Raw genomic sequence first — 26,977 nt, forward strand, 5'->3', positions numbered from 1 at the left:
CCTCTTCCCGCGCCGCCTCCAGCTGGAGTGACAACGCGCCCTCTGGGCTCCGGAGCCGCGGAGCTGAACAATCCCAGGCAAGGCTAGCCTCACCGGTGACATCACTCTCGAAGATACTCCCAGCTCTTAGCTCCTGCCTTAGCTGGCGTCCGTCCGTTTGTCCGTCTCCATCGGTCAACCACTGGAGAGTGCTCATCGCTTCCTGGGGACGGAGCCGGGCACTGAGGAGCGACAGGACCCGGAGGAGGCAAGGCAGCAAGGGAAGGAGGACCCCGGCAGGCGACAACATGAAATTCAGCCCCGCGCACTACTTGCTGCCTCTTCTGCCAGCGCTGGTACTCAGCACCAGGTGAGTCCAGGAGCCAGAGTGACCTGTGCCGAGGGGCGCTGCCGGTGCGTTGTAGGTCCTACTGCGTGTCACCAGAAAGGGTCAAAGGCACTTTAACAGTTCGCATCTCCCGCCTTAGAGAATTGCTGTAAGATTTGGGCTCAGACATCCTTCCGGGAGAACAGATACCCTTTCTAATTAACCCAGTCCCTTGGAGAAAGTCTCAGGATTGCTTCCAGCAGAGACCAAAAGCTTTTTTTTTTTTTTTTTTTCCTCTATAGCTCTAGTAGCAGTGAACAGAAAACATGCGGTAATAGAACAAAATTAAGAAAGGAAATAGAGAAACAAGAAGGGGATTGTCACAAGGCAGTGTCTTCACTGCTGGAGCTGTTGTAATAGTTAAAGAACTCACCATCCTGCTTCAGTGTGCCTGATTTTAAGATATAGGAAACCAGGACAAACAGAAGGTGCTAGATTTGAAGACTCATGCAAAAGTTCTTGGACTAGTGAAATGGTCTGTTTGACTTCTTGGGCAGGCTTAGTGATAGGTGTTTTGTTTGGGCTGTCTTGTGCATAGGTCTAATTAAAGATCACAGAAGGCAATTAAAAGTTAGAAAACATTCTCAGAGTGCTGATGCAGAGACCCAAGTCAGAAACAATTAAGCACTGTACTCCATCACTGGGCATAGATGAGACTTTAAGGCTTAGTACAGAGGAGCTATTTTTAGTGGAGATTTAAAATGCAGTGATTGAGAAGAGTTTTGTGACTTACTAGTGTTGATCAAGTCCAAAGTTGGTGAGGGGCTTGCTTTCTTCTTCCACAAGCATAACACAAGGGTGGACTGTTTCATTGCCCAGGACTGAGTCTTTATTCTGCATGCCCTCAGCTTCATATTGGCAGGAACCACTCTGCCTTGGCTACTATAAAATAAAATAACACACAGAGGATGAGGCTTCTTTCAAATCTACATGAATAGAAACATTGTCTGATGGTGCATTTGATAGAAAATAAGAAAAGAACATAGAATTGCTTATAATTCTGAAGTGGAAAAAGATAAAGAAAACTCATTACCACTTTAAAATGAAAATGATAAAAAATTTTAATCCCATTCCTAATTCATAAACCTTCTCCTTCTCAAAACTTTGTTTGTTATTTTGTTTGTGTGTGTGTGTGTGTGTATGTGTGTTGGAGCTGTTTCATTCAGCCCCATTAAGTGGATGGATTTAGTCTTTCCTTGCACACAAAGCCCAGGTGAATTTCTCAGACTAAAACACAATTTAAATTTTATTTTCCTTAAGGTTTGCTTGTCACTTTGGTTCATAAGATGCACATGGTTTTAAAGAATACCACTTTGCCTCTGAGTATTATCATAACTTGCTCCAAATGCAGAGACAATTTCAATATTTGTGTTTAGCTCTAAACAGATTATTATATATCACAGTGATTCTTTGAATTTTTGCCATTTACTCTTATGTTCTAGTTTAATAATTACTTGTGTAGTCTTCTAGAGAAAGAAAATTTCCAGAGTTTATGCACTTAAGTAGACGCCAGTCAACATATGCTTAAAATAGTAAACATTTAAGTGATGGAAACCCAGTGTACAGTGATTTTAAAGGGAATAAGAATTTTCAAACTTCCAGAAGTATATTTGTATTTTAAAGATGTTATAATTTAAATAACTGAGAAAGCTGTAAATTCTCATCTCCAAAGTTTTAGGGGTTAATGATATAACCACAAATAACCATATTCTTTCTCTGATATTAAAGTATTAATTTCTATAGAAACAAATTTCTTTAATAAAAGTCAACACATTTACAACAAAAAATTGAAAGTCATTCCTTGATCTCTTTAGATATAAAACTTCTGCAATGTTGGTATGTATAAAATTGTGACAGGTCCTTAAATTTTTCAAAAAGAGAATACTAAGCTTGAAAAGACAAAAATTTCATAATCAATACCACATATTGTTAATGTGAATACACTGTAGGAATTTATTTTACTGGATATCCAGTTTACCTTATGATGGTGAACACATTTCCAAATTAACGTGGTACTATCAGGATGTCACTTTGCAAAAAGAGAATATGTTTTAAAGAAGTCTAACAGAAGGCCATTCTCATTGCAATACTTGACAGTTCTTAAAGGCATATGGATAATGTGCAGGTTAGAACCCAAACTGAACAGCTTTGTGGGAACAGTTGCATTAGTAAGGTTTAACTTACTGTCCTGCTGTGAAAAACTGTGCAGCTCAGTCATGGCCACCTGTGACAGTGAATTTTCAAGCCAAAGACTACTGTTAACTTTGTTTCTTAGTGAGTGGTCCTATATGTGAAGCAAATGGCATTTCACGTTCTTAGGCTGTGTAGAATGCCTTAGCAGAGGGTGGTAATTACTGTTTTTTTTTTCCTATAACCTTTGGGTAATGTCACTTGTCTTTTAATGTCAACTTCCTTGTAAAGTGTGGGGAATATGCAGCTGAGACCCTTTTGAATAAAAAAAAGTATTTGTTTTATCTCTTACTCTGAATATAGCTCCTCCATACTTTAGTACTTTCCCCAATAAGTCTAAAGTTGGTTTCTATTGTAAACTAAAGCAAAAAGTTACTGAAAGAAATACTGCAGTTAAGAAAAGTCACTATTTGATAGTATTTGTGCTATAGGAATGGAAACTCTAACACAATTCTGAATTTTAAATAGAAAATTTTGAACAGAGTTGTTTCTGTTTGCTCCTCCTCTTCCTCTCATGTGCTGTAGCAACTGTAGACTCTGAAGCACTAAAATCCCCAAATTTCATTGGAAAAAAATGTAATTATCCTCCAATTAGAGTTACTTTTTGCTATGAGGAAGATAAATGTCACCTTCAACAGTAGCCAAGAAGTTTTCTCTGTTTTTCTGGTAAATTCCATAGAGTCAAAAAGAGCTGTTTAATTTAGTGGTATATTGTCTTTCTTGTTTGGAAAGTACACATAAATTCAAAACGTCAAGTTAATAATATGAATAATGTAACTAATACAGAGACCCATTTAACCTGTGCACTAATAAATGTGGTCAAAGAAAGCAAACATATGTGTTGGTTTAATAGCTTCAGAGTAGAATGACTGTACTTTTTAAATAGCCTCATTCTGTAGAGGTATTAAATTGCTATTCCAAGGCAGCCAGTAATTCACTTCAGAAAGAAGTGTAGGTATTAAAAAGAATGGTAGGGTGAAAAATTCTTTAGAAGTTCTTGGTGAAAAGGGACTCATGGGGCACTGGAGAAGGTTTGTTCTTTAGTCTCCTGAATTTCTGTTCCTTTAGGCTGTGGCTATATTCTTTATGCCTCTGGATTGTTAAGTTTTTAAATGACTTAATGGGCAGAGATGTAGCAGGGAGGAGTGAAGGTCCACATACTTCTGGTGATTTTCCATTAAGGAAGAACTCTGAGCAGATGGTCGGTTATAGTCTTCCCAATAGGAGTCACCTTAGAGATCTCTCCTGAGCCTTCTGATCAGCACTCACACCACATGTTTGCTTGGAGTCTATGTTTAGATGATATTATATATTGAGAATGCCCCAGGCCCCTGTTTGTTCTGTGACTTACTCTAACCTCAGGATAAAGTTTAGAAAAGAACAAAGATAAAGATAACAGTAAACACAAAATCAGTACACACACTTACACACAATTATTTTTTGAGACAGCATCTTGCTATGGCTCCCAGGCCCAGCCTTGAACTCATGATACTGCAGTTTAGCTTCCCAATTAGCTGGGCTCACAGGTATGCTATGCTGCATGTGAATTCACTCACAAATATTTTATATTTGATGTGGGAGGCAGTCTCACTCTAATTCCCCTGGAATAGTGTGAGGTAATTTGTTTTGTCCCCTAATTTTACACAGCGTGAGCTACACATGACCCTTTATGTGAAACCACCTAGGCTACCAGGGTGAAATTCTTTGTGAAAAGTATTGGAATATCCTATGTAAATAAGTTAGAGAAATAATTTTCACAAGAGATTTGGAAAGAAAAGATATTACAACATATGAGGTTTCAATTCTATCCCTGAATTGTTTATTGTTGAAACGATTTATTTGGAGATTATCTTTGGGGATTAAATTCTTTCTATGACTAAATGGTAGGGACACCCAAAACATTTATTTGTTGGCTGTGCAATTGACCCAAACTAAGTAAGTGGTTGAAGAGAACTTGACCTTCCAACCAGGAAGTAAACATCAATGGAACCACTGAGGAGTTTGTGAAACGAAATTTTCTCACATGCATTTTGAGACACTTTGTGTGTGTGTGTGTGTGTGTGTGTGTGTGTGTGCGCGTGTGTGTATTTCTGAGTGACTTCTAGAGGATTTGTTATGATTACTTGAACAAATGGGACTAAACCATTTAAGAAACCTGATTAAACAGACACTGTTCAAGATTATGTTTTCTTCTCTGAGGAATTAAAAATGAAACTACCTGAACTTATCTTTATCCCTTCAGAGTTGTCTGTTATGTTTTCATTACCATATAATGAGTGTGCTTACAATCAGTTAGTTATTGCATGAGGCATAAGGACAATGAAACAATAGATTAATGACAAATATATATCCCTAGAACTAGTTATATACACAAAAAGGTATCTATAGGAAAAAAATGGATGAAAGACAATATCAAAATTTTATGCAATGTTCTAAGTGTATATGGAGAAGAGAGTGAATAATGCCAATTAAGGAGAATCAATAGCAACTTCTACTTTCTAAGGATGATGAGGTGAATAATATTTTGTAATTAATGTTAGTATCATGCAACAATTGCTAGTTGTATGATATTATGGAAATTGCTTATCATCTATAATCATGGTACCCATGTAGAAAACAGTATACCTCATGGAATTTACCTATTATGCTGCTTTAAAGACTGAATGAAGGCTGGAGGTGAAGCAGCATTCAGAGCACTAACCTCACATGTGTGAGGTCCTACATTTGTTCCGCAGCACTATAGAAAAAAAAATTAAAAAAAAATAACTTTTGAAAAGAATTTAGCCATATTCCATGGAACACAGGTGGAACACAGTAAGTATTCAACAGAGTTAGTCTGTTCAGGTTTCACCATACTATTACTATTATTTTCAGGAATTCTTCCAATCTCTGATGAATCTGGTCAAAGAAAAACAAAGAAAAACTTGACTGTAAATCAATTGAGTAACACAAAATTGAAAAGAATCACTGTCATGACCTAAAATAAAGAAAGAGAAGAAAAGCTGTAGAAGGTGTAATAAGATCATTTGGTAGCTCTGCTAGTCCTTCTCAGTAGTGTTTTAGTGGCATTGTGCCTGAATAGTTGCACCCTTTGGTGAACATTGTGAAAATTAAAGATATTTAATTAATTAATTAGACTATGATTTAGCACAAAAGTGTATGTTTAGCTACTCCTGTTCCTATTTTAAAATACAATTGCATTGACACTCTATGAATTATAATATGAAATACAAGTCATAAGCAGAAGTGTGGATGAACAATTGAAAAATGGTGTTTCCTTATCACATTGGCAGAATGGACATATTTTTTTTCACTACATTTTCTACTTGTTCATAGGTTTCACCATCTATTAGCATTCTCTAATATTTACAAAACTTAAAAAAAATTATAGAAAGAATATCTGACTTCAGGACATTTTTTTCTTCTATGGAAAACAATTTAAGAATCACTGATAGAGGAAAAGACAAAATGTTACATGTCTAAACAATCATCATCTGAAAGGGACCATATACTAAGACAATTTGGCAAATGGCTTTAGTGATATTCTAATTCAATTAGTTTGCATATATAATAACCTCTTCAAAGTTAAGTCATGCAATGCTGATCATTCCATGAAAAATACATATTATTTCATATATATATGTTTGTGGATGTGTATTGACAATGACAAATGTCAGCTGAATAGACCATAAAACAAGGTATCATTTGTGGCTAAAGGGAAATAAAAGGTTCAGATCATGTTCATTCTGCATCCAAAGAAATGCACATGTTTATCAAAACTTCCAAGAACTTGTCTCCAGGATGATGGAAGGCAAAGAGATATTGAAAATAGACCATTCCTCTCAGACACAAGCTGAAGGTCAACAGAGTGATCAGTATGCTTTTGAAATGCCATCAAGAATACCAGGAGATGCCATTATACCATAGGTGGTGATTGCTTTGCAATTATGTCTGACTTCTTTGGTGTTGCTTTTGAGTGCTTTAATCTCCTCAAGTGTACTTTAAAGAGTTCTACTTATTGTGAAACATGCTGTGAATACAAGGTTGTGTTCTAGTCCAAAGACTTCCATTTTGGAAATGAGAAAACTGAGGCTGAGAGTGGTTGGGACTTATCCAAGGCCACAGAGGGAAGGCAAAACTAAAACCCAGAACTTTCCACAGGTTCTTTTATGTTCTATTATGTGACTGCTCTTTAGAATATATATCTTCTCTTATTAAACAACATGTGAATTTTAATATCTCCAGTGTATCTACAACAATTCTAGTTATTGTGAAATAAAAAGCAGTCTTAAAACAAATTCCCTGACTGCATGACATCATGATAGAACAACACACTATCGACAAAGGGCATGAGAGAATGAAAAAGCAAACACCATTTGTCTCCCTGTGTTCAGGTGATTTTTGAAGAGTGAGCTGGACTAAAAAAAATATATAGGTCATTTTCAAAACTCAATGCAGAGTCATTAATGAGTTCTCACCATTACACACAATTTACCTCTCAAAGGACACACTAAAATGGTTTGTATTGACCTTTCAGGTCTATTGTGGGGTGATATTTTTAATGTCTTTGAGATGGAGTCAATGAAACTCTTTCCTGTAAGTGTAGTTCCAAGGTACTTGCTCATATTTTTCTCAGATGTTAGATATATCCTATAACTCTACATGTTGTTCAATGGGCAGTTACTTACTTTCTTGAAAAGATGACTTCCTAAATATGTTCATAGTTAGCATTAATGTAAGATGATGGTACATTTGTTTGGTTCATATTTCTTCTATATAGTTTCTTCCATAACTATAACAACTTTAGGGTCAAGTCTCTGAAAATGTCCTCCACCCAGCTCATACCACAATTTTTTTTCCTTTAGATAGGTTACTTAAACTTGATAATACTTAATTTTTTCTTCTAGCAAATGGAAACCCATAATATGTATCATTTAGGATGAGTATGATTGAAAAAAAAATATGTATTTTCACATGTGGCACATTGCTGTAGCTTGAAACCACTCAGTAAATCCTAAGTCACTTTACCTATCATTATACATAGGTTACAATTTAGTGTGTTGGTTTTCTATAGGATACCGCAAGCAATCCACATGCAATTTAATAATTTGTTTAAAAATCAAGAAAAATATATTGCTTTAGTTATTTTCAACATTCTAGACTATTATATACCAAATTATAAAACTGAGGTTTATTTCTATTAGTATTCTTCTTGAGTGGGGAGCAGTGAATGTGTTTCACGATATGGCAAAACACATTTTAGAGAGTCCTTAAAAAGAAAATGTAGTGCCCTAAATTCTAATGCTTGTTTATAAATAAGTAAGTAAAGGTTATAGGCATTGACCTCTCATCTTCAGTCTCCTTTTTCATTTTTTCCTTTCTTGCTTAGGAAACACTGGGATTAAAAGTGTGTATGAATTTCTGCCCTTCCAAACTAGTCCTTGCAGCTGAACTAAGACATTAGTAAAGGTTAATGCAGGTTTGTTTCATGTCTGCTATGGAGGATATGACTTTCCTTGACTTATTCCTAGCCTCAAGAGATTAAGAGAGTTTCAAATTTTTTTACCTTTCAACCTCTGATTCAAAACCTGCTCCAATCATCTAGACACACTTACTCTTAAGTATATGTTTAGTGGTTTAGAAAGTAGAAAAGGAGGTTGAATATCTCCAGAGATATTTGCCCTGTCTCATGCGGTTACATCCTAATATTATGAAATCAGAGACTTAGAATTACATGAATTTAGAATAGTCAATTAACATCTCTTTACCACATTTTCCTCCTCAGTGAAAAGGTGATAACAGTGCCTCAGTCATAAATTTGTTAAGAGGATTAATTAAGCTAATGTATATAGAGAATAATGTCCAGTTTGGGGAACTGCAATTCAATATATTGCCATTCTTATATTATGTGATTAAAGGGAGTAGACGTGTTTTAGCCTCCTAGAGTGAACTTGCACTTTAGAAAAAGTGATCCTAGTGACAACTCTTCTCACACACCATAAGCAAGTCAGAATTTTTCCAGACGAGATTTTGGCGCTTATTCTTATCCTTCCTCATTATAGACGAAAGAAAGAAAAAAAACAAACTAAAAAAAAAAAAAATAATGCTTTCCTTCAAGTTCATGCAGGCAATTTGAAACAAATATGGAAAGCAATTCACTAACATTCAAACCAATCCCAGTTAGGAACATTAATTAAAAAAATCTATAATATCCTTAATAAAAAATAAAAAGTAAACATGAACATTTGCAAGGATTCTGAAAACTCCAAATTGTTTTGACAATATGATAAAAAAATAGTTATTAAAATTGTCTCCTCATAATATGTCTTTAATGTCTCCAAAAAAAGGTTTATTACTCTAGGTTGCAAAATACGTCAAAAACAAAGGGATTCGTCTTAAACTAGGAAAGCATTAAAACTGAGAAATCTGACAGATTGAGGGTCCTGGACTCTTAAAATTAAGTGGTCCCACAATGGAGTAAGTTTGGTAATGACCACTACAGAGGGGTCCAAAAGAGGGGCTGGAATGGAAGGAAGAAAAGGGAAGTGTAGCAAACTGGAGCTCTTTGACTGTCATATGCATAGCAAGAGATGGTAAGAGTGAAGAGGAAAATTCCCATCAGCTGCCTGCCTGCTTTTTGTTCTTTGATAATTTCCTTTTTCCATTAACGCTTGTAGTCATTCATTGCTGATCTTCACAGTAAACTAAGCCTTTAGTACTGGACAGCAAAATAGGAAGAATATCTGAATTACAAAAAGAACAAAAAAAAAGCATGAAAAATTAAAGTGACATGTTGGCAAGAAGCAGAAGTGGTTGAAGAAACTCCATATTATTGAGAACATGTAGGTTTTCCCTTCAGATATTAGCTCATTTAACAAATAAGAAGTTCACCCCCAAAATGGGGTGAATCATTCTTTTCCTGAAAACTACCATTAAGAATGATGCTGAAATATATTGAATCATTTTTGCATATTCCATATGCATCTTTATTTCAGTTGGTCGTTTTATAGAACTGTAACTTACGTATCCCTGGATATGTGCTGGCTGTTTACCTTCTGTTACTTAAACCCTATGTCTTAGCTTTATATTATATTTATACATATTTTATAAAATAGGGAGAGCTGAGTTGTGAACACATTAAATGACTAGTCCATATTCCTTCAGCTAGAAAGTGAACAGATATCAGGCCATCGTTTTGGGAATTGCTTTGTGAATTAAATGATAGTGTTTCCTATACAATTTAATCTATTCATTAAAGCACACAGAAAAGAAAAACTACATTTAAGGATGCTGACTCCAAATGGTGTTGGCAAATAATAACTTGCCATGAGATGGTATATGCTACATTAAAATTATTCTTAAAATAAATCAGCCAAAGTAATTCATTAGTTTGAACAGCAGCCAAGTTGAAGCTTTTAATATAAATACAAAAGTTTGCCAGCTAATTTAATCATTCCTGTATAGAAAACATATATGTCCACAGGTGAGTGTTTCTCAAAATATACTCCTCAGTTGTACCTCAATGAGAATCTCCTGGAGTGCTTCTTATAAAGGCAGTTTCCAGTTTCTATGCTAGGTGGATTAGATTTGATTCTCTGAGAAAGAAGGTAGTTAATTTTTATCTTAATGTGGAACTAGGGTACATCTAACAGCTTGGAAACCACTGTTCTAATATTTGAGAACTGTGGAGTTTGAACACCTCTTTGGCATGTACTCAACAGAAAAATTGCCTCTGAAGTCCAAAGGACAGGAATTTGGTGTTGTTTTGACAATGTATAAATATATTTAATAAGTCTTCCACCAGGTTGTATTTGTGAGCCAAGTTACATGAAAATTATTCTCTGCCTTATAGACATTTCTGCAGAGGGCTGAGAAAATAGTCAAACAAATTGAATGATAGCAAATATTCAAATAATTTAAGTGGTATATAACGGTGTGCATGGATTCACCCTTGAATATATTCCATTTAAAAAGTATATGAGAGTAAAGGGGAATCTCTGATGTGTACCTAGAAGAATGGATACTTGATTGTGCCACTTCCGGGCTTTCATCACTTTAGTTTACATAAACGGTAGGCAGTAAAACCAGGCCTTACCTATGATGCCATAGAAATGCTTATTGTCTTCTAATAGAGGCAGAAGGTCTGAATATTCAGACAAAGTGTAAGCAATATTTAGCATGGTGAAAATAAAGGTTTGATCAACTCCCTACGACCTAGTGGTGATCAGTTGTTCATGATGTGGAAAAAAATTGGGAATGATTCATTTTCTGTGTTAAGTATAAAGTGCATCTATAGTACCCATATTTTCTTACTGTTCTTCTCTGTAGAATCAGTTATGTCTCTTGGAATTAAAAAGGGAAGGGAAGGGAAGGGAAGGAAAGGGAAGGGAAGGGAGGGAGGGAGGGAGGGAGGGAGGAAGGAAGGAAGGAAGGAAGGAAGGAAGGAAGGAAGGAAGGAAGGAATGAATGAATTTGGAAATTTGGGAGATGTTTTAAATTTGGGAGATGTTTACTGATACTTCCACTTTCACTGGAGTGAGATTATTTGCCCAAAGTTATAAACTGATACATGGAAGAGCCAGTCTAAGTTCAGACCACAAACAGTGCTTGGGCTCTTGCTTGGAATCAATATTCTACAGCACCTCCTAGTGTGTAAAGTCAAGTACTGAAATGAATTTGTATTGATTTCTTTTGCAGGGGGGTGGATTTCTGGTTTAATGTGAATATTCTTCTTAAAGGAATGGGTAGCTGAAAATGTTACATGCAGTGAAAGAACAAAAGCAAAATGCAGCATCTTCTCAGATGCCCTCTAATATCTCAACTAAAGATGACAGAAGATCCTTTCCTTAAAGTTGTAAATTGCTTATTTTGTTTTATTGTGAAAGAAAAGTAATCTTAGTCCCATAAAGAATTGTCTTTCTGTGTGTAAGGTGTTTTAAAATATGCCATGAATTGCATCGTTCTATTGCCTGGCTTCAAATGTCCTACAAGTGTAAACTGTGGGGCTTAGGAACAAGTGTGTAGGAATCAGGCTGATCTTTGTTCAACCTAATTGAAGTAGCTTAAACTTTAATTTTGAAAATAAAATTTTAACAGTAGCTATAGGTTATTTTTTTGTGTGTAATGATTCTACAATGAATTTCTCTAGGTTTTATTAAACTTAATGCTTTTCAGAACCTCATGAATATACCTTATAGATTAAGATGCTAGGAATTAGAGAAGTTAATAAACCTAAGGTCATAATAATAATAAAGAATAGAGATGGAATTTGAACCCATGATTTAATAGGCATTAGCCTGAAAGTCAGAAATCTGAGTCAATAAAGGTTACCATAAAAGTTTGTGATGTCTAGGGATTTGGGAAGTAATTCAGGAAGTAAAGGACCCCTTGGAAACCACATGAAAATTGGCAGGGAAGAGGACTTGAGTCATAGATACTCATGGATGCATGAGCTGAGTTGGAGCTCAGAATGCAGTAGCATAAGCTTCCTGTTTGCAAGCTGACTCTCAAGGCATCCCATGTGGGAAGAGTATCACCTTATTTTTTTTTTTACAGATGTGAAAAGCAACAGATGCTTCATCTGAACATAGTCTGTCTTGAATACAAAATAACAATAATAAATAGCAGCCAGATATCTCTTAGGAAATTTTAGTGCTGTTTTACTGGAACTGCACTTCCACTAATAATCAGAAGATGGCACTGTGAAATACTACAGTCATATCTATTCTAGTTAATCCACTTATAGAACATGCTCATTCCAAAAATGATTTAAAAGGAAAGGTTGATCTCACATAAAAATTATTGCAGTACAGGTATATATGTGTGCACAGTATATATAATATGCATACATATATGTTACATATAAATTAATACAATTTTAATAAATATATATTATACATAGATATTTTCCAGTTTTCTGAGAGCTTGTTATTGACAATATGTTTTGTTTAGCAACACACTACTTGTCACTAACTGAATTCTGTGAATTATTACAATGTTTCTTATATGATGGCCTTCCCAAAGAGAAATCAAACATGAAAATTTAATAATGTAGCCATTTCCCCTCCCACAAACACTTTTACACAAGAAACTACATTATAACTTCTATGGTACAAAGACGGTTTTACCATCTTGAATATAATATAACTTCTCCAATCAAGTGTATATATAGACATGTATATGGACAGGTAGATTGTCCTGGTAAGGAGGCTTAATTAAGACTTTTCATAAATGTGTCAAATGATATACATTCAGTATAAACTGTTCTTTAATACACATATGCTCATTTATGGTGACCACTTGTACAATTAATCTGTTTCTCAGTTTCAATACAGTATTCTTATAGATACTCTATGCATTTTGTTATAAACCAGTCTTGCATAGATGATTTTGCCCTGTCATAGGCTAATGGAAATGTTCTGATCTAAAGTGTTAAGATCACAGGCTGAGCTATCATGTTCATTAGGTGAGTATATTAAGTGCATTTTTGACCTAGGATATTTTCAACTTAGAATGATATATCAGGACATAACCTTATTGGTAATCAAGGAGTATTTGTGTATGTGTGTACACTGTGTGTGTGTGTGTGTGTGTGTGTGTGAATTATGTTTAATGATTGTTGATATACAGCTTAGTACATTAATATTGAATACATAATTCAACCTAAGAGTTAATTTTTGATGCTAATTCTAGAGGAAAATGTTTTGAGAGCTCCTAAATGTATTATGTTGCAAACTAAAAAAAAAAAAAAAAAAAAAAAAAAAGCTCAGGGGCTGGATGTTTGGATGTTTCTACTGGGTTACTGAAGGAAATGCATTTGGTCACAAGCTGAGAAAAGTACATATTGATGGTAGTGGAGTATTGGTAGTATAAATCTTAAGAACATTCTCAGAATTCTATCATTTCATGTATTGTTGGGTCTTTAATTTCTACTCCAATTTATGAATTAATATAAGGAGGTTCTTATGTCATACGCTGCCAGATTACCAGAAGTGATCTAATTGCCTTAGAGTACAACCAAGACAAGGGGGAAAGTAGAACAATACTCACATTACACATTTTGTTGCTGATCCAGCCACAATCTTTCATAAAAACTGAGAAACACTCCTTAAAATCTTGAGCTTCCCTAATCAATTTGAAACTTCCTGGAAAAACTATGAATAGCTCATGATGGTAGTTTTCATTTCAAATGTCTGAATTGTTCTTTTCCAAAAAATAAGAATGTTCAAAAATTAGAATAATTTTGTGCTGTTATGGGGTGCTAATACTTTACTCAGAGTTCTTATTAATTTACATATAAAAATATAGCATCACTTACCCAAATGGGATGTTTTTGGTTATGTTTTCTCCCATATGACATAACTTTACTTTTGTTCTATTTTTCTTTATTATTATTATTATTATTATTATTATTATTATTATTATTATTATTATCATTTTTAAGGTAAATAAAGGATGATGATTATTTTTGCCATCTGAGCTATTAACATGATTTTCTCTCAGTTAATGGAGACCTACTTACAATGAACTTCTTTTAAAGTTAAAAAAAATAAATTTTTTGACATGCCAATCGTCAAAAATTAAGCAATTTTCATCTACCTTGAGATTCACAAAAAAAATTTTGATCATATCTCATCCATAAAAAATCTTTACATAGAAGAAAATTTAGTAGTCATAGATGGTTAGTCTTCGTTCTTTAGTAATCATTGGTAAAGTTTTACTTTATTTTTTATCAGTGCAGCAATTAAAAACAACAAAGAAATGAGATTTTTTTTTTAATAAGCCAAGACCTATATCCCAAAGGATTATCAGATATTGGGACAATATAAATTTATCAATAGCCACTTTGCAATTATATTGCTGCTTTGTCTCCTAAGTAATAAAGGGTAAAGATTATTTATTTTAGTATGCTCAGGATCAATTCAGGACCCATATCATTTTGCCTGTGACTCATTTCTGCCCCTCATTCCTTGTAGCTATACTGTTTTAAGGCCAGGACTTGGGTCCTAGACTGATTCTAAAGCCTAGAATATACAATGGAAGAGCAGTCAACTCATTCTATTAGTACCAAGCAAAGGTTAAGTTCTGACAGAAATAAGTGAATTGCTCTTTTAGGAAATCATCAGCCTTTGTCTCCCTATGACCTTTCAGAGACTGGAGGCAGACAATGTTTATCTCAAAGAAGGGATGAAAAAGATGATAGGATGGAAAAATAGGAGTTGCCAAACCGAATGCTAAGTGGAGGAGCCAGTGAGACCAGAACTGATCTAGTGTTTTGATGTTAGCAATGTAGACAGGATTCCCTGGCTATGTTTTATAACAATCTCATCTAGCTAGGGAACGAAAGCAGACCTATGGAAAGCAAAATGATTTAAACATGAGTGGTGAGCACAGTGACCATCAATAAACATATGTTTTATATCACTGTTACTGAACAGCGATCTGAATTGGCAGCAGAGAAATCCTCCACTGAGTGTTGAGTGACTTTTTTTTTTCATTTTTAAGCAACAAAAATGACATATAGGACAAATTGGAAGAGAGAGAGAGAAGAGAGAGAGAGAGAGAGAGAGAGAGAGAGAGAATGAGAATGAAAGAGTACTTAATTCCTTGTCCAAGGTGAAACTAATAATAGAGTGAGAAGAATAATATATTTATTTGTTTTGCATTATTATAACAAAATGCCTGACACTAGGTGACTTCCTAAAGTAAAAAAAAAGTATTTAGTACATAGTTTTGGAAGCTGGAAGTTTAAGATTGGGCAGGACCATACTCAATAAAAGAGAAAGATCACATCACAAACCAGGAAGCCAGAGAGAAGGGGAAAAGCACAACTTACTCCTTTTATAAGAATTCTCTTGCTGGAGATGTGATTCAGTAGTAGAGCACTTTCCTATCATATGCAAGGTCCTGTGTTCAAAGAGAGTACAGTGTGGTATCACAGAAGTACCTGAAGTTTTTTTATGGATTCAGAACTTAAAAGGTTTTCAGTTATTGTTGTTTTTTTTCTTGTTTGTTTGTTTGTTTGTTTGTTTTTGCTTGTGAAAATAAATTCCAGCCAGAGAATAGCAATGTGTAAAAGCAGTAAAATAAAATAATAATAGTGTCTGGCTGATATGTACGTAAAAAACAACAGACTCCTTCTCAGGGTGGGTTTGGGGTGGGCTCACATCTGGGATGCATTTGGTGCTTCTGAGTTACCTGTGGACTAGGTGAAGCTGGTTTCTGACAGGGATCACTTCCTTTTTCAACTCCTTTGTCCTCACATGTCATTCTCTCACGTTCTTTAGAAAGTGCTCATTCATCTCCTGTATATCAAATTTCCAAAGGAAACGTTCACCTTAGAAGACAGACCTGAGGCAGAGACTAGTTCACCCAGCTTTGAATCCCAATGTTCCACATCACCAATTATGTGATTTGGAAGGACTGTGGAAAATTACTTATGTGAGATTTTCCTCTAGCTGATTTGTGAAAATAATGAGGTGGAGATTAATAGAAAATGTGTTTATAAAGGTGGAAACTTATACTTACTTGGTATATGCTACTATCATTTACCATTGAATGACCAACATGATGTTAAATGCAAAAAAATAAAATCTATGGGATAGGTCTTACATGAAAATAAAATGCAAACAGGTTTAGCATATACAAATTATGTGACCATTAAATGTAGAAAAAATTATTTGATAAAATATATATTCCAATACCCTCTGTTGACATTTATTTTTCAGATTTGAGATTTCTTGTTACCTTATATATCACTTTACTCTGTTAATTATTCTTGATACAAAATAGTATTTTTTCATTATCATATATTCTGTTTTATGTTGAAATGTAACATGAAATCTTATTTGAAAATAGCAGTTACCTAAGCAGTTTTTACTAAAGTTTAAGAATACTATACATGAATATTATCTTTCAGATAAAATCTTTACCATTTTTTTTCAATTTTATATAATTTTATCTGTCTAAACAATGACTCCAAAAATATGAACAACTTCAAGAGATCATAAATCACATTACTTGTTTTGGGTTTAATTTTTTTGATATGATATCCATAATTTATTTTCTTGGAAATCCATTAAGAATGTTGAATTTATCAAAAGGCTTAAGTAACTAAATGAGAATTTTGTCTCAACACAATGTAGAATATCTCTGTTGCCACCCAGTGTCATTTTCTTATTGAGTCTGGAGAAAGAAAAAAAAAATTCTTTATGTGTCCAATGTGTATGTATATAAGAGTCTCTTTTTAATGATGTAGAAGTTCTGCATTTATATCACTGAGAAAATAACTTTCCTCCTGTAAAATAACAATTTCCTTGCCATTTGATTTCTGAAATGACACATTCCAGGAATTGTTTCCAAATGTGAGATGCTTACATGCTCCCTAAACACTTTGTATCCATTAAAGCTCTACTGACTTGGGAAATAAAATGCAAATGTTGTAGAGGAAATGATTCTTTGAGATGAAGGGAGTGAACCTTTTCCTGTTACACCTTATTCATAAATAAATAAAATAGTTTTTATTAAATTAAGGTAGAGAAAAATTAGACATTACTGATGTGTTAGATATTCCTTCATTTAATTAGTGAGTTAGGTAATTTAACTTGGTATGAAGCTTATATGAGTTAAAAAAATCATTTCTCCTAGTCAACTAGTTAATGATAGAAACAGAATTTAAGTGCAGAGCTGTATAAAACTAAAGCATGACTTTTTATCACTACAGCTATACTTGTATAAAACTCTGAATTAGTCAGAAGAAAAATCTGATATGCTTGTTTTCTCCTTGTAACATTGTATAATTACAGTTTGGGTTAGCACAAAATAAGTAGATATCTAAAGATATCCTTCTATACGTATTCACTGAGAAATGTTTCCTTTCCCTTTGAAAAAAATGTAAAAGAAACTGCTTAGAGTTATTAATGATAATGCTTATTTGTTGATGTTGATGACTGAAACACTGGAAGATGAATGTGGGTTTTATGCACATTTATTAGGGTCACCTTCTCCTTGGTCTTTATATTTTTTGTTTCCAGTGTACAAGTATTTAATAGAGGATGTTTTCATAAATTAATTTTCTCTTCCAGACTGTTCTCATTTCTGAAGTCTTCCTTCATATATTAACTATAGTTGTTTATCACACCATTAAGATCATATTTAAAGACTGTTTATGGTCTGTATCTTAAATATCCTTGGAAGCACATATGTTGATCCTCAGCTAATAGTGTTGTGGGGAGATGCCCTTTCTGTCTCTGCTACTAGACGCAATGAGGGGAGCAGTTTTGCCCTTTCTATCCTGCTACTAGACGCAATGAGGGAAGAAGTTTTGCTCTACCACCCACACCCCAACATGATGTTCTACTTTGGCACGTGCTCAAAGTGATGGGGGCAATTGAACTGAAACTTCTGAAAACATGAACCCAAATAAATATTTTCTCCTTTTAAATCATTTTTTTCTGTCACTTTTTGTCACAGAAGTGACTGACACAAAACTTGTTCAGATTACTTCTCAAACACTCCTCAAACATAATTTATTTGAACGAGTTTTGAGTTTGATAGAGTCTTGCACTTTGAAAAATAGAGTCTGTCATTTAGGAAGATCCAGGAACTTAGATGTCAGTTTAGGGAAAAAGACAAGGTTTTCAATAAAAGATTTTTTCTTTGAAGTTTGATTGTTTTATATATTCATAATGTTTTGTGCTCAATTCCTTGAAGAAAAATGACAAAAGAAGTGTGAATTTTCCATAATTGTGATTGGATAGTGAACATATTAGAATAGACACACTATTTCTCCCTCTAAAACTGTTTCTGTGAAAAGTATCTGGGAAGAAGTTTTTACATTCATTTCAGAGAGAGTGAGGCAGTTCTGCACATGTCCTAAAATGTTCTCTCTTCTCACATCTTGATTTCCTTGGAAAGGTCATTTATTTATTGTCTGTTACGTGGAGGCTATCCCTCAGCTTTTAGCAGAACCCTGGCTTCTCAAAGTCAATAAATTCTAGTCACAATGCACTTTCTAAAATACATACAGAAGAAAAAAGAGCACTTCATTTTTTTTTTCAAAACATTTTCTGGCTTATCTTTTAATTTTTGAGTGTATCTAATTATTAGAAATGTTTCAGTTCAGACAATCTATAAACATGTATTAATTAACAAAGGACTGGAACTATCTTCACTCCACTCTGCTGACACAATATAACAACAACAGCTACTATTAGTGTCATGTACCATCACAAAGGCTTTACTTTCATTATCTGAATGCTTTAGTTTCATTGGCTTCCTTAGCTTATTATCTGATTTCAGAAACTATATAGTTATTTGGTAAAATCCCTAATATCAGCAATTTTTAATTTTGGAGAATTGGAGGAGGAGGATTGTGGGCTCAATGTCTATGACCTAAAGGAAGGGTTTGGAAATGAAAGCCATAATAGAAAGATGAATAAAAGGAATTTGATGCACATGAATGCATTTGTACATGATTTTGAAGTATTCTCTACAATAGAAATCAGGTGTAATTTCCGAGTTTCTCTCCGAAGAAAATACACATCTAGTACAAGTTGATACAATTGTTATACTTGCACAGAAGAGTGTCTGCAAACTTAAAATTTCTATAAAGTGCTGATAAGGCTGGGTGCAGTGGTGCACACCCTTTATCCCAGGGACTCCAGAGTCTGAGGCAGGAGGATGGAAAATTCAAAGCCAGCCTCAGCAACAGCAAGGCAATAAGCAGCTCAGACCCTGTGGCTAAATAAAATACAAAATAGGGCTGGAATGTGGTTTAGTGTCCCTGAGTAGTTCAATCTCTGTAACAACAACAACAACAACAAAAAAAAAAAAAATGTTAAACTACTGAGTAAGAGTTAATAGAATGCTTGCCTATTATCTTTAACTCACTTTGAAGAAGAGTTAAGTATATCCCACATTCTTATTCACAAATTCACATATCATAGCTCAAGATAGCTATGGGAATTGAAATAGTTGGACTTGTCTCTCACCCACATACCATAATAATGTGTTAATCATTTGTTTGGGTAGGGGACGGAGTATAAAGAAACATAGTCCAGAATGAATTCTACTCATATGAGAACTGATATGTGGCCTTGATTAGGTGTAGGAAACCTTGATACTACAGATCAATACATAGCAGACATACTAGTGAAGCACAGGATCATAGGCTCTCTCTCAACTAGCAAGGAAGTCCACAGAACAGGGTAGAGGAGAATGTGGCTATGGAATAGTTAATTAAGACCTCCAGAGACCAAGCAGGAAGTAGGTCTGATTTTATTATGCAGTTACCATGTGTATATACTCAGGTAGTAGCTAAGCAGATTACAAGCAGCCACCAATACAATTTCTGCTAAGTGTCCTTGCAGAGACCAATGGAAGGGTGGGTTATGGAGCAAGTGCAGGGAATACAACACGTGGCCTCACGCCCAGGGCTGTGCCTACAGGGTAAGGGTAAGCGGTTTGCTGCTCACATACCTACCATGGGGGAGTGGTTTGCCACTCAAATGCCCTTAAAATATGCCATGTATGCAGTACTCCATGCACTTGTACCCACATCAGATACTTAATTTTGGTAGGCAGAAAGCAGGTTCACTAATTAGCAGTTCAAAGAGTAAATTCTCTCTGCACATAAAATTGCAAAAAAACATTGCTATGGCAAACACCAAAAACAAGAGTCCATACATCCTGGTATGTTGTTAATTCCACTATGAACTTGGAATATATTCGTCTGAATGTGGTGGGACAACATGCAACAAGCTATGTGAAATGGGTTTATTATGGATAAGTAGGTAGCAAGGGAGAAAAGAAATCTTGGATCAATTGTAATTCACGTCCCTTTTACCCCACATTTCCACAACCATTTATTAGTATTTGTATTCTTGATCATTGTCATTTTAATACAAATGAGAAGAAATCTCAGTGCAGTTTAAATTGACATTTTCTTGATTGCTAGAGATGTGGAACATTTTTTTATGTATGTATTGGCTATTTACATTTCTTCTTTTGAGAAGTGTCTGCTTAATACTTTTGTCCATTTATTGATTAAATTATTTGTGTGTGTGTTTTCATTTTTTATTCTTTATATAATCTAGATATCAATGCTCTATCTGAGGAGCAGATGGCAAAGATCTTCTCCCATTCTGTAGGCTCTGTCTTAATGTTCTTATTTCCTTTGCAATGCAGAAGTTTTTTTAACTTAATGCCATCCAACTTATTAATTTTTATTTTTATTTCTTATGCTTTAGGAGTCTTGTTAAAGAAGTTTGTCCCTGTGCCAACATGTTGGAGTATTGAGCCAAATTTTCTTTTAGTAGGTGCAGGGTTTCTGGTCTAATTCCCAGGTATTTGCTACATTTTGAGTTGACTTTTGTATGGGGTGAGAAATACAGATAAATAGAGATCTAGTTTAATTATTCAACATATGTTGGGACTGAAAATTAGTGCAACCACTCTTGAAAGCAATATGGAGATTATTCAAAATACTAGGAATGGAATCACCATAAGACCCCGTTATCTCAATTGTCAGTATACATCCAAAAATTCTAAAATCAGTATGGTAAAGAAATGTAGCCATATCAATGTTTAAAGGAGCCTGATTCACAATGGTCAAGCTATGGAACCAGCCCAGGTGCCTCAACCAAAGAACTGATAATAAAAATGTGGTATACATACACAATGGAATATTATTCAGACTTAAAGAGCAATGAAATTATGGCATTTGTAGGTAAATGAGTGGAACTAGAGACAATGATGCTAAGTGAAATAAACCAGACCTGGAAATTCAAAGATCAAATGTTTTCTCTGATATGCAGAAACTAGTCTGAAATAAGGGGGAAATAATGCCCAGTGTAGTGGTGCACACCTTTAATTACAGCAGCTTAGGAGGCTGAGTCAGGATGATTGCAAGTTCAAAGTTCGCTTCAGCAACTTAGCAAGACCCTAAGCTGTAGCCCAGTGGTTAAGTGCTCCTGGGTTCAATCCATAGTACCTAAAAAAAAAAAAAAAAAATAGAAGGGGGCTAGGGGTGAAGTCCATCAATATAGTGCAGTAGAGGAAGGGGATTGATTTGGGGGGGGACAGAAAAATGGGGAAAAAAGAATTAATCTGACCTAACTTTTCTATGAGCATATATTTATTAATATGCCACAGTGAATCTTACATTTAGGTATACATTTAGGTATATCCACAATGCACTAATTAAAACAAAAACAACAAACAAACAAACACTAAGTGAATAGTTGAAAGATCAGTAGACCAAGAGGGAAGGGAAGTGGGGAGAGAGTATGGGAAGCAAAGGGATATTATTGGAGCTGAATTAGAACAAATTATATCACATGTTTTCATAATTATGTCAAAATGAATCATAATATTATTCATAACTAAAAATAACTTATAAAATGAATTTCAGAAAAAAAAGAAATGATATTAATGGTAGGAATTTTCACTCAAATTCTTGGTTAGTTTGAGACAGCATAAATTACTGTTGTTTTAAAAAAATATCATATATAGCAAATCAAATAATCTGGCATAAAACAAACTTGGGATTCTTCTGAACCTGTTTCAGACATTGTCCTGATGAAATCTTTTTGTTGTGGTTGTTACTATTTCTTTCTTAAACTGGGAAACTACTATGTCTGAAAGAGATACATTAGATAAATTTCACTTAGGAAATAAAAAATGCTAATGTTATAATGAAAGAAAGAAAGAAAGCTGTCCAAGACAGTAGGAATATTGATTGCATATTCCTTACTTCACAGGACAGCTGAGGGACTACAGATTCAGACCATCAGGTTATACTTCAGGGCCGGGGTGAAATACTGGGCAACACTCTGGAAGATGTCTTATTTCTAGTGAAGAGGGGAATAAAGCATGTGTTATCCTACACAGTTCTTTCCTCACTCAAGGTGTCGCATTCCATAGGAAGGACAAGAACAAGGCCAGGAATGTTTCAGCTGGTTCCTCTCTGTCTCAGAATATTATGTTTAGAGAACATTCTTCAGTTACTCTTGAGAACTATGAGCTAAAAAGGGAGAGAACTAAGTCAGTCTGAGGTGGTCTATGGAATTGTCCAGCAATCTGAATACAGCAAAATAAACCAGATCACCTGAGAAGATAGGTCATAGTACTTAAACCTAAAAGAAGTTGCACCATAAGCTAAAGTTTCAGTATTGCCATTGAAAAGGAGAAACAAAATACAATGGTGCTAGATACTAAGGTTTTATAGTCACTTTCTTCTTCCCTGTGGGGAAATAACCATGGATAATGAAATCTTTATCAGATCATAGTAATAATGACAATAATTATTGTTATTGTCAATCATTATATTAATGATAATAACCAAAACTTCATTGGTCTCATCACTATAGTAAATACTTCATACATTTTATTCCTCTTAAGAAACTTCATAGCACAATTGATTTTTTTTTTAAATTTTAAATCACTGTCATTATAGAGATGAGGAAAATGATGCTTGGGAAGGTAAAGAATTTGCATAAGCCTTGCAGCTGATCAAAGACATAGGGAGGAGATTTACACACACATTTGTCTATCAGTAGACAGATTAAAAGGATCTTACCCAAGTACATATGAACTTTAATTGGAAGTAGGACAGTTGGCAGTTCTGAAGAATAGCTTAGACATTCATTCATTTATGTGGAAGACATCTAAGTAGTAACTGATTACCTTTCTCTCTTTGTCCACTGAAACTATATCTTTTATTTGACCAGTGAAAACTATGCTTTTTTATTTTCTTTTTCCTCACCTTTAGACAGAATGATTCATTCATTTACTTGCTTAGTTATAGTCGTGTGTTTCTATGTGTCTTACTGCTCTTTTTTAGTCACCTTGAAGAAGTGTTGTGTGAACTCCACCCTCTCATCCACACATGTCCATGTAGCTCAAGATGGTGTGTCTTCATCATGCATAGACTTCACCAGCTGCTTCTGAGGGAGCCCTGTTGCCTCTTCTTCTGACTATAAAATCATCATCTTCTTTGTAGTTAATTCAGGATGCCTTTCACCATCAGAACCATTAAATCATCTTTTGGACCCAAATCTTGCTGAGAGTGGTTTCCCCAGATAATCTTGGAAGTCTTATTTTAAACGAGGACTGTCTACTGAGTATACTAAAGTAGTTGTGCTTCAAAGGAGCTTGTTCTGGTCTAGTTTGAGAAAATTCTAGTTTGCCTTTAGAAGTGTATATTTATTCTTTCAGAATCTACAATCTCTACTTCATGTAATAAAGGCACTCTCAGAGTAGATTTTTGTCAACCTGCACTCCACTGAAGTAATACTCCTAAACTTGTTTTAAGTAGTAGAGGCTGCTTCCCAGTAAGGACTTCTTCCTTCAAAATTTGGCACTTTGTATTCCAAACAAAACTCTTAATATATCAACCATATACTCATTCAGGCTTTGATAAAATTAGGGATAATGGCTTATATCTATATCCCTCAAAGTTCTCCAGAGAAAAACAAGTAATACAAGATAAGTGTGTGTGTTTGTGTGTGAGTACATGTGCATGCATTTGAGAGGAGAAAAATTTACTTAAGGAATCCTCTTATGGTCATGAAAGCCAATAAGTTCCATGGTGTGCCATCTGGAAGCTGGAGAACCAGGGAAGCTTATTTTATCATTCGGTATAATTCTGAAAGCCAGAGAATCGTGGGGCCAGCTGCATATATCTTATTCTGATATATGCAGTGATGCACTTATTCTGAGTCCAAAAGCCTGAGAACCAGCAGTACTGCCATCCAAGGGCACAGGAATATGATTTCAAGCAGAGAGTGAATTGTCTTTCCACTTTTTGTGGTTTGATACCTCAGAATATTGGCTGGTATCTGCCCGCACTGGAGAGGGGCAATTGCTTTACTCAGTTCACCAAATTAAATGCTAGTCTCTTCTACATACATATTCACAGACACATCCAGAAATGATATTTTACCAGCTGTCTGGGCATCCTTAGCTCAGTGAAGATGACACATAAAAGTAGCCATCTCATAAGCTAACCCTTAATAATTAACACAATTGCATTTTACCTTCAGGTTTCTGAAGAAGATACCATTTGTCATGGTGGCCCTGTTGTAAATCCCACACAAAAGAGCATACTATCTAACCCCTGCAGAACACAGTTGCAAACTTGGGACACCGGATTTTTAAAGCTTTGTGGATAAATGTGAAGAAAGAGAAATTATTAAAATAAGGATTTATAGAAAAATTAAATTGAAGCTATTCATATATGTATAAAAGGAATTAAAACCCAGATTGGTACTGAAATGCACTTGAGAAACCTTGAATTGACAATCTGAAATGAACTTTATTCTTGGTAATAGCAAATTTTGAATTTTCAGGGCAGTAGCCATGATTTAGTAGGCACCATTTTATAAATTGCCTCTCTGCTCCCTATTTCTCCTAAGAATCTGTAGGATACACTACTTTCTCCTACTTAAATGTTTGTGGCAACAAAATGTTATTAAAATTGCTTTTTTGGCTGACAGAATGAGACATGATTTGTTAATCCGTGATTCAGGTTCATAGATGAATTGGATATGGATCCTGTATTCTAAGAACATAAAAACCAGAAAGAGATTTTTTTGTAAAATATTTAATATATTTCCAAAAGTAGATTATGGCTTGGAAACATTTAAGGTGTTATAGAGGTAAAAGAAAATAGAGCTTTTATTCTACTGTGGTAAAGAATAAAGAATAGCCAACAAATATCTAATCAAGACTTGTTTTTTACTACACATCTAATATTTTCTGAAGTTCAATATATTCTTCTCCCAGATGGCTGGAATTCTGTCATTAAACTGATGTCCAACTTGGAGATTATAGGAATTACCTTACTAAGGTTTCCAGGGTTGTAGTGGAGTCAAGAGGGTGGCAGTGGCAGCTCTGTCTACACCCTGGTTAGCTCTAGAAGGAAGTGGAGCAATGTTGACAGTTAACAGGATGTTTTCAATCCCCTAGCTTTGTGTTTCTGTAGTTGAATATGAATGAATATGTATCTCATCTGTATGTGACCTTTTAAGAACAACAATGTAATTATGTTTGATGATAACAGAGTAGTAAAGGAAGGCTAAGCTAAAAGTCTTTAGGGCATGTTTCTTTAGGAAGGAGAAAAAGGAGCATCACATTTCAAGGCTAAGGAAGGACAAATTTATTTTGGATTCAGTAGTATACCTACTTCAGGAATCAATTTGTCATTCCCCACCTTACTTTTCACAGAGTAATGAGACAACTTTCATAGAAGTCACCACACATAGTTTAATTAAGAGGAAATATATTTGGAATTGCAAGTTTAATAACTCTGGTTCCAGTGAAGCAGATCACAATGAGGGAGCAGCTGCTTTGCAATTCAAAACAGATGGTGCCTTTCTTTTTCTATTCAGATTTCCCTTTTCTAAATGGCATGTCCATTGAATACCAGAAAAGCTAGGACTTCAACACTTCTAGGTCATGAACATGCTTATGGAAGATGAATGCTAGAAATGTTCTGTGCTTTATATGCATGCTGCCTTTGACTACCGGTTTGTGACCAAATATTGGAAATGACTTTTTCCCACAAAACTGTAAGAAATTAAGACACCGCAAAGAAACCTGTTTTGAATGGTTTAATAGCATAAGTTGCCAGCTATTTTTCTACAATACATTAACTGATTTTGATATGAAGGTATATTATCTGAGGAGAGAACACGAAAGAAATAATATGGTAGGAAGTCATAGAACCAACAGGTTGTTGCTGATGGTTCATCAGAAGGGCATGTTTTCTTAAAACTCATGAAGGAACTATGAAACCTGGGTGGAAAGACAGATAATTGGGGCTGGGGTTGTGGCTCAGTGGCAGAGTGCTCGCCTAGCATGTGCGAGACCCTAGGATCAATCCTCAGCACACATAAATATAAATAAAGGTATTGTGTCCAACTACAACTAAAAAATAAGTATTTTTTAAAAAGACAGAAAATTTGCTATAAATATTCAGATAATTTTATAAGATTTATTCTAAAAGTCACCTCATTATCAAGACTCTGGCTTAGCTTATTGTATATTTTTCTGAAAGAAGCGAAATCTGTTCAAGTCATCTAAATATACAGTGCAAAGATATGAATATGGTTTTGGAGCCTCAGTGCATCTGTAAGCAAGTCTTGGACATGTGAGCAAAGTGGAGGCTCCGAGGGCAGGGTCTGTCAGGCTGCTTGGTATCCTGCAAAGTCCATTGTCTAAAGTCAGACTCAAGTTTTAAATGTGTGGTTTGATAATTTGTCAGGTTGGCTGCATTTGAGCTGACCTTTAAATCTAAGTGGCAATCCTAAAATACTCTACATTGGCTTTTATATAGTCAGCTAAGAAAAGGTCTGAGATTAAATGTGCACTGATCCTGTTGACAATGAGAAGCTTGTTGAGCTTTTAATTGGAGTTTTG

The 26,977-nt window shown here is 34.8% G+C and overlaps 1 protein-coding gene across 2 annotated transcripts in view; it reads left to right on the plus strand.

The window, feature by feature from the left end:
• The first annotated feature begins 287 nt into the window (after window positions 1-287).
• The window catches only part of Luzp2 (leucine zipper protein 2), a 477,784-nt gene continuing 451,094 nt past the window's right edge, over window positions 288-26,977 (plus strand). For both annotated transcript variants that reach the window (XM_076844277.2, XM_077108699.1), the window contains exon 1: window positions 288-349. In XM_076844277.2, the coding sequence (XP_076700392.2) occupies window positions 288-349 (62 nt within the window). The remainder of the gene's footprint in view (window positions 350-26,977) is intronic.

The sequence above is a fragment of the Callospermophilus lateralis genome, chromosome 2 (genome assembly GCF_048772815.1).
Source record: "Callospermophilus lateralis isolate mCalLat2 chromosome 2, mCalLat2.hap1, whole genome shotgun sequence".
NCBI lineage: Eukaryota > Metazoa > Chordata > Mammalia > Rodentia > Sciuridae > Callospermophilus > Callospermophilus lateralis.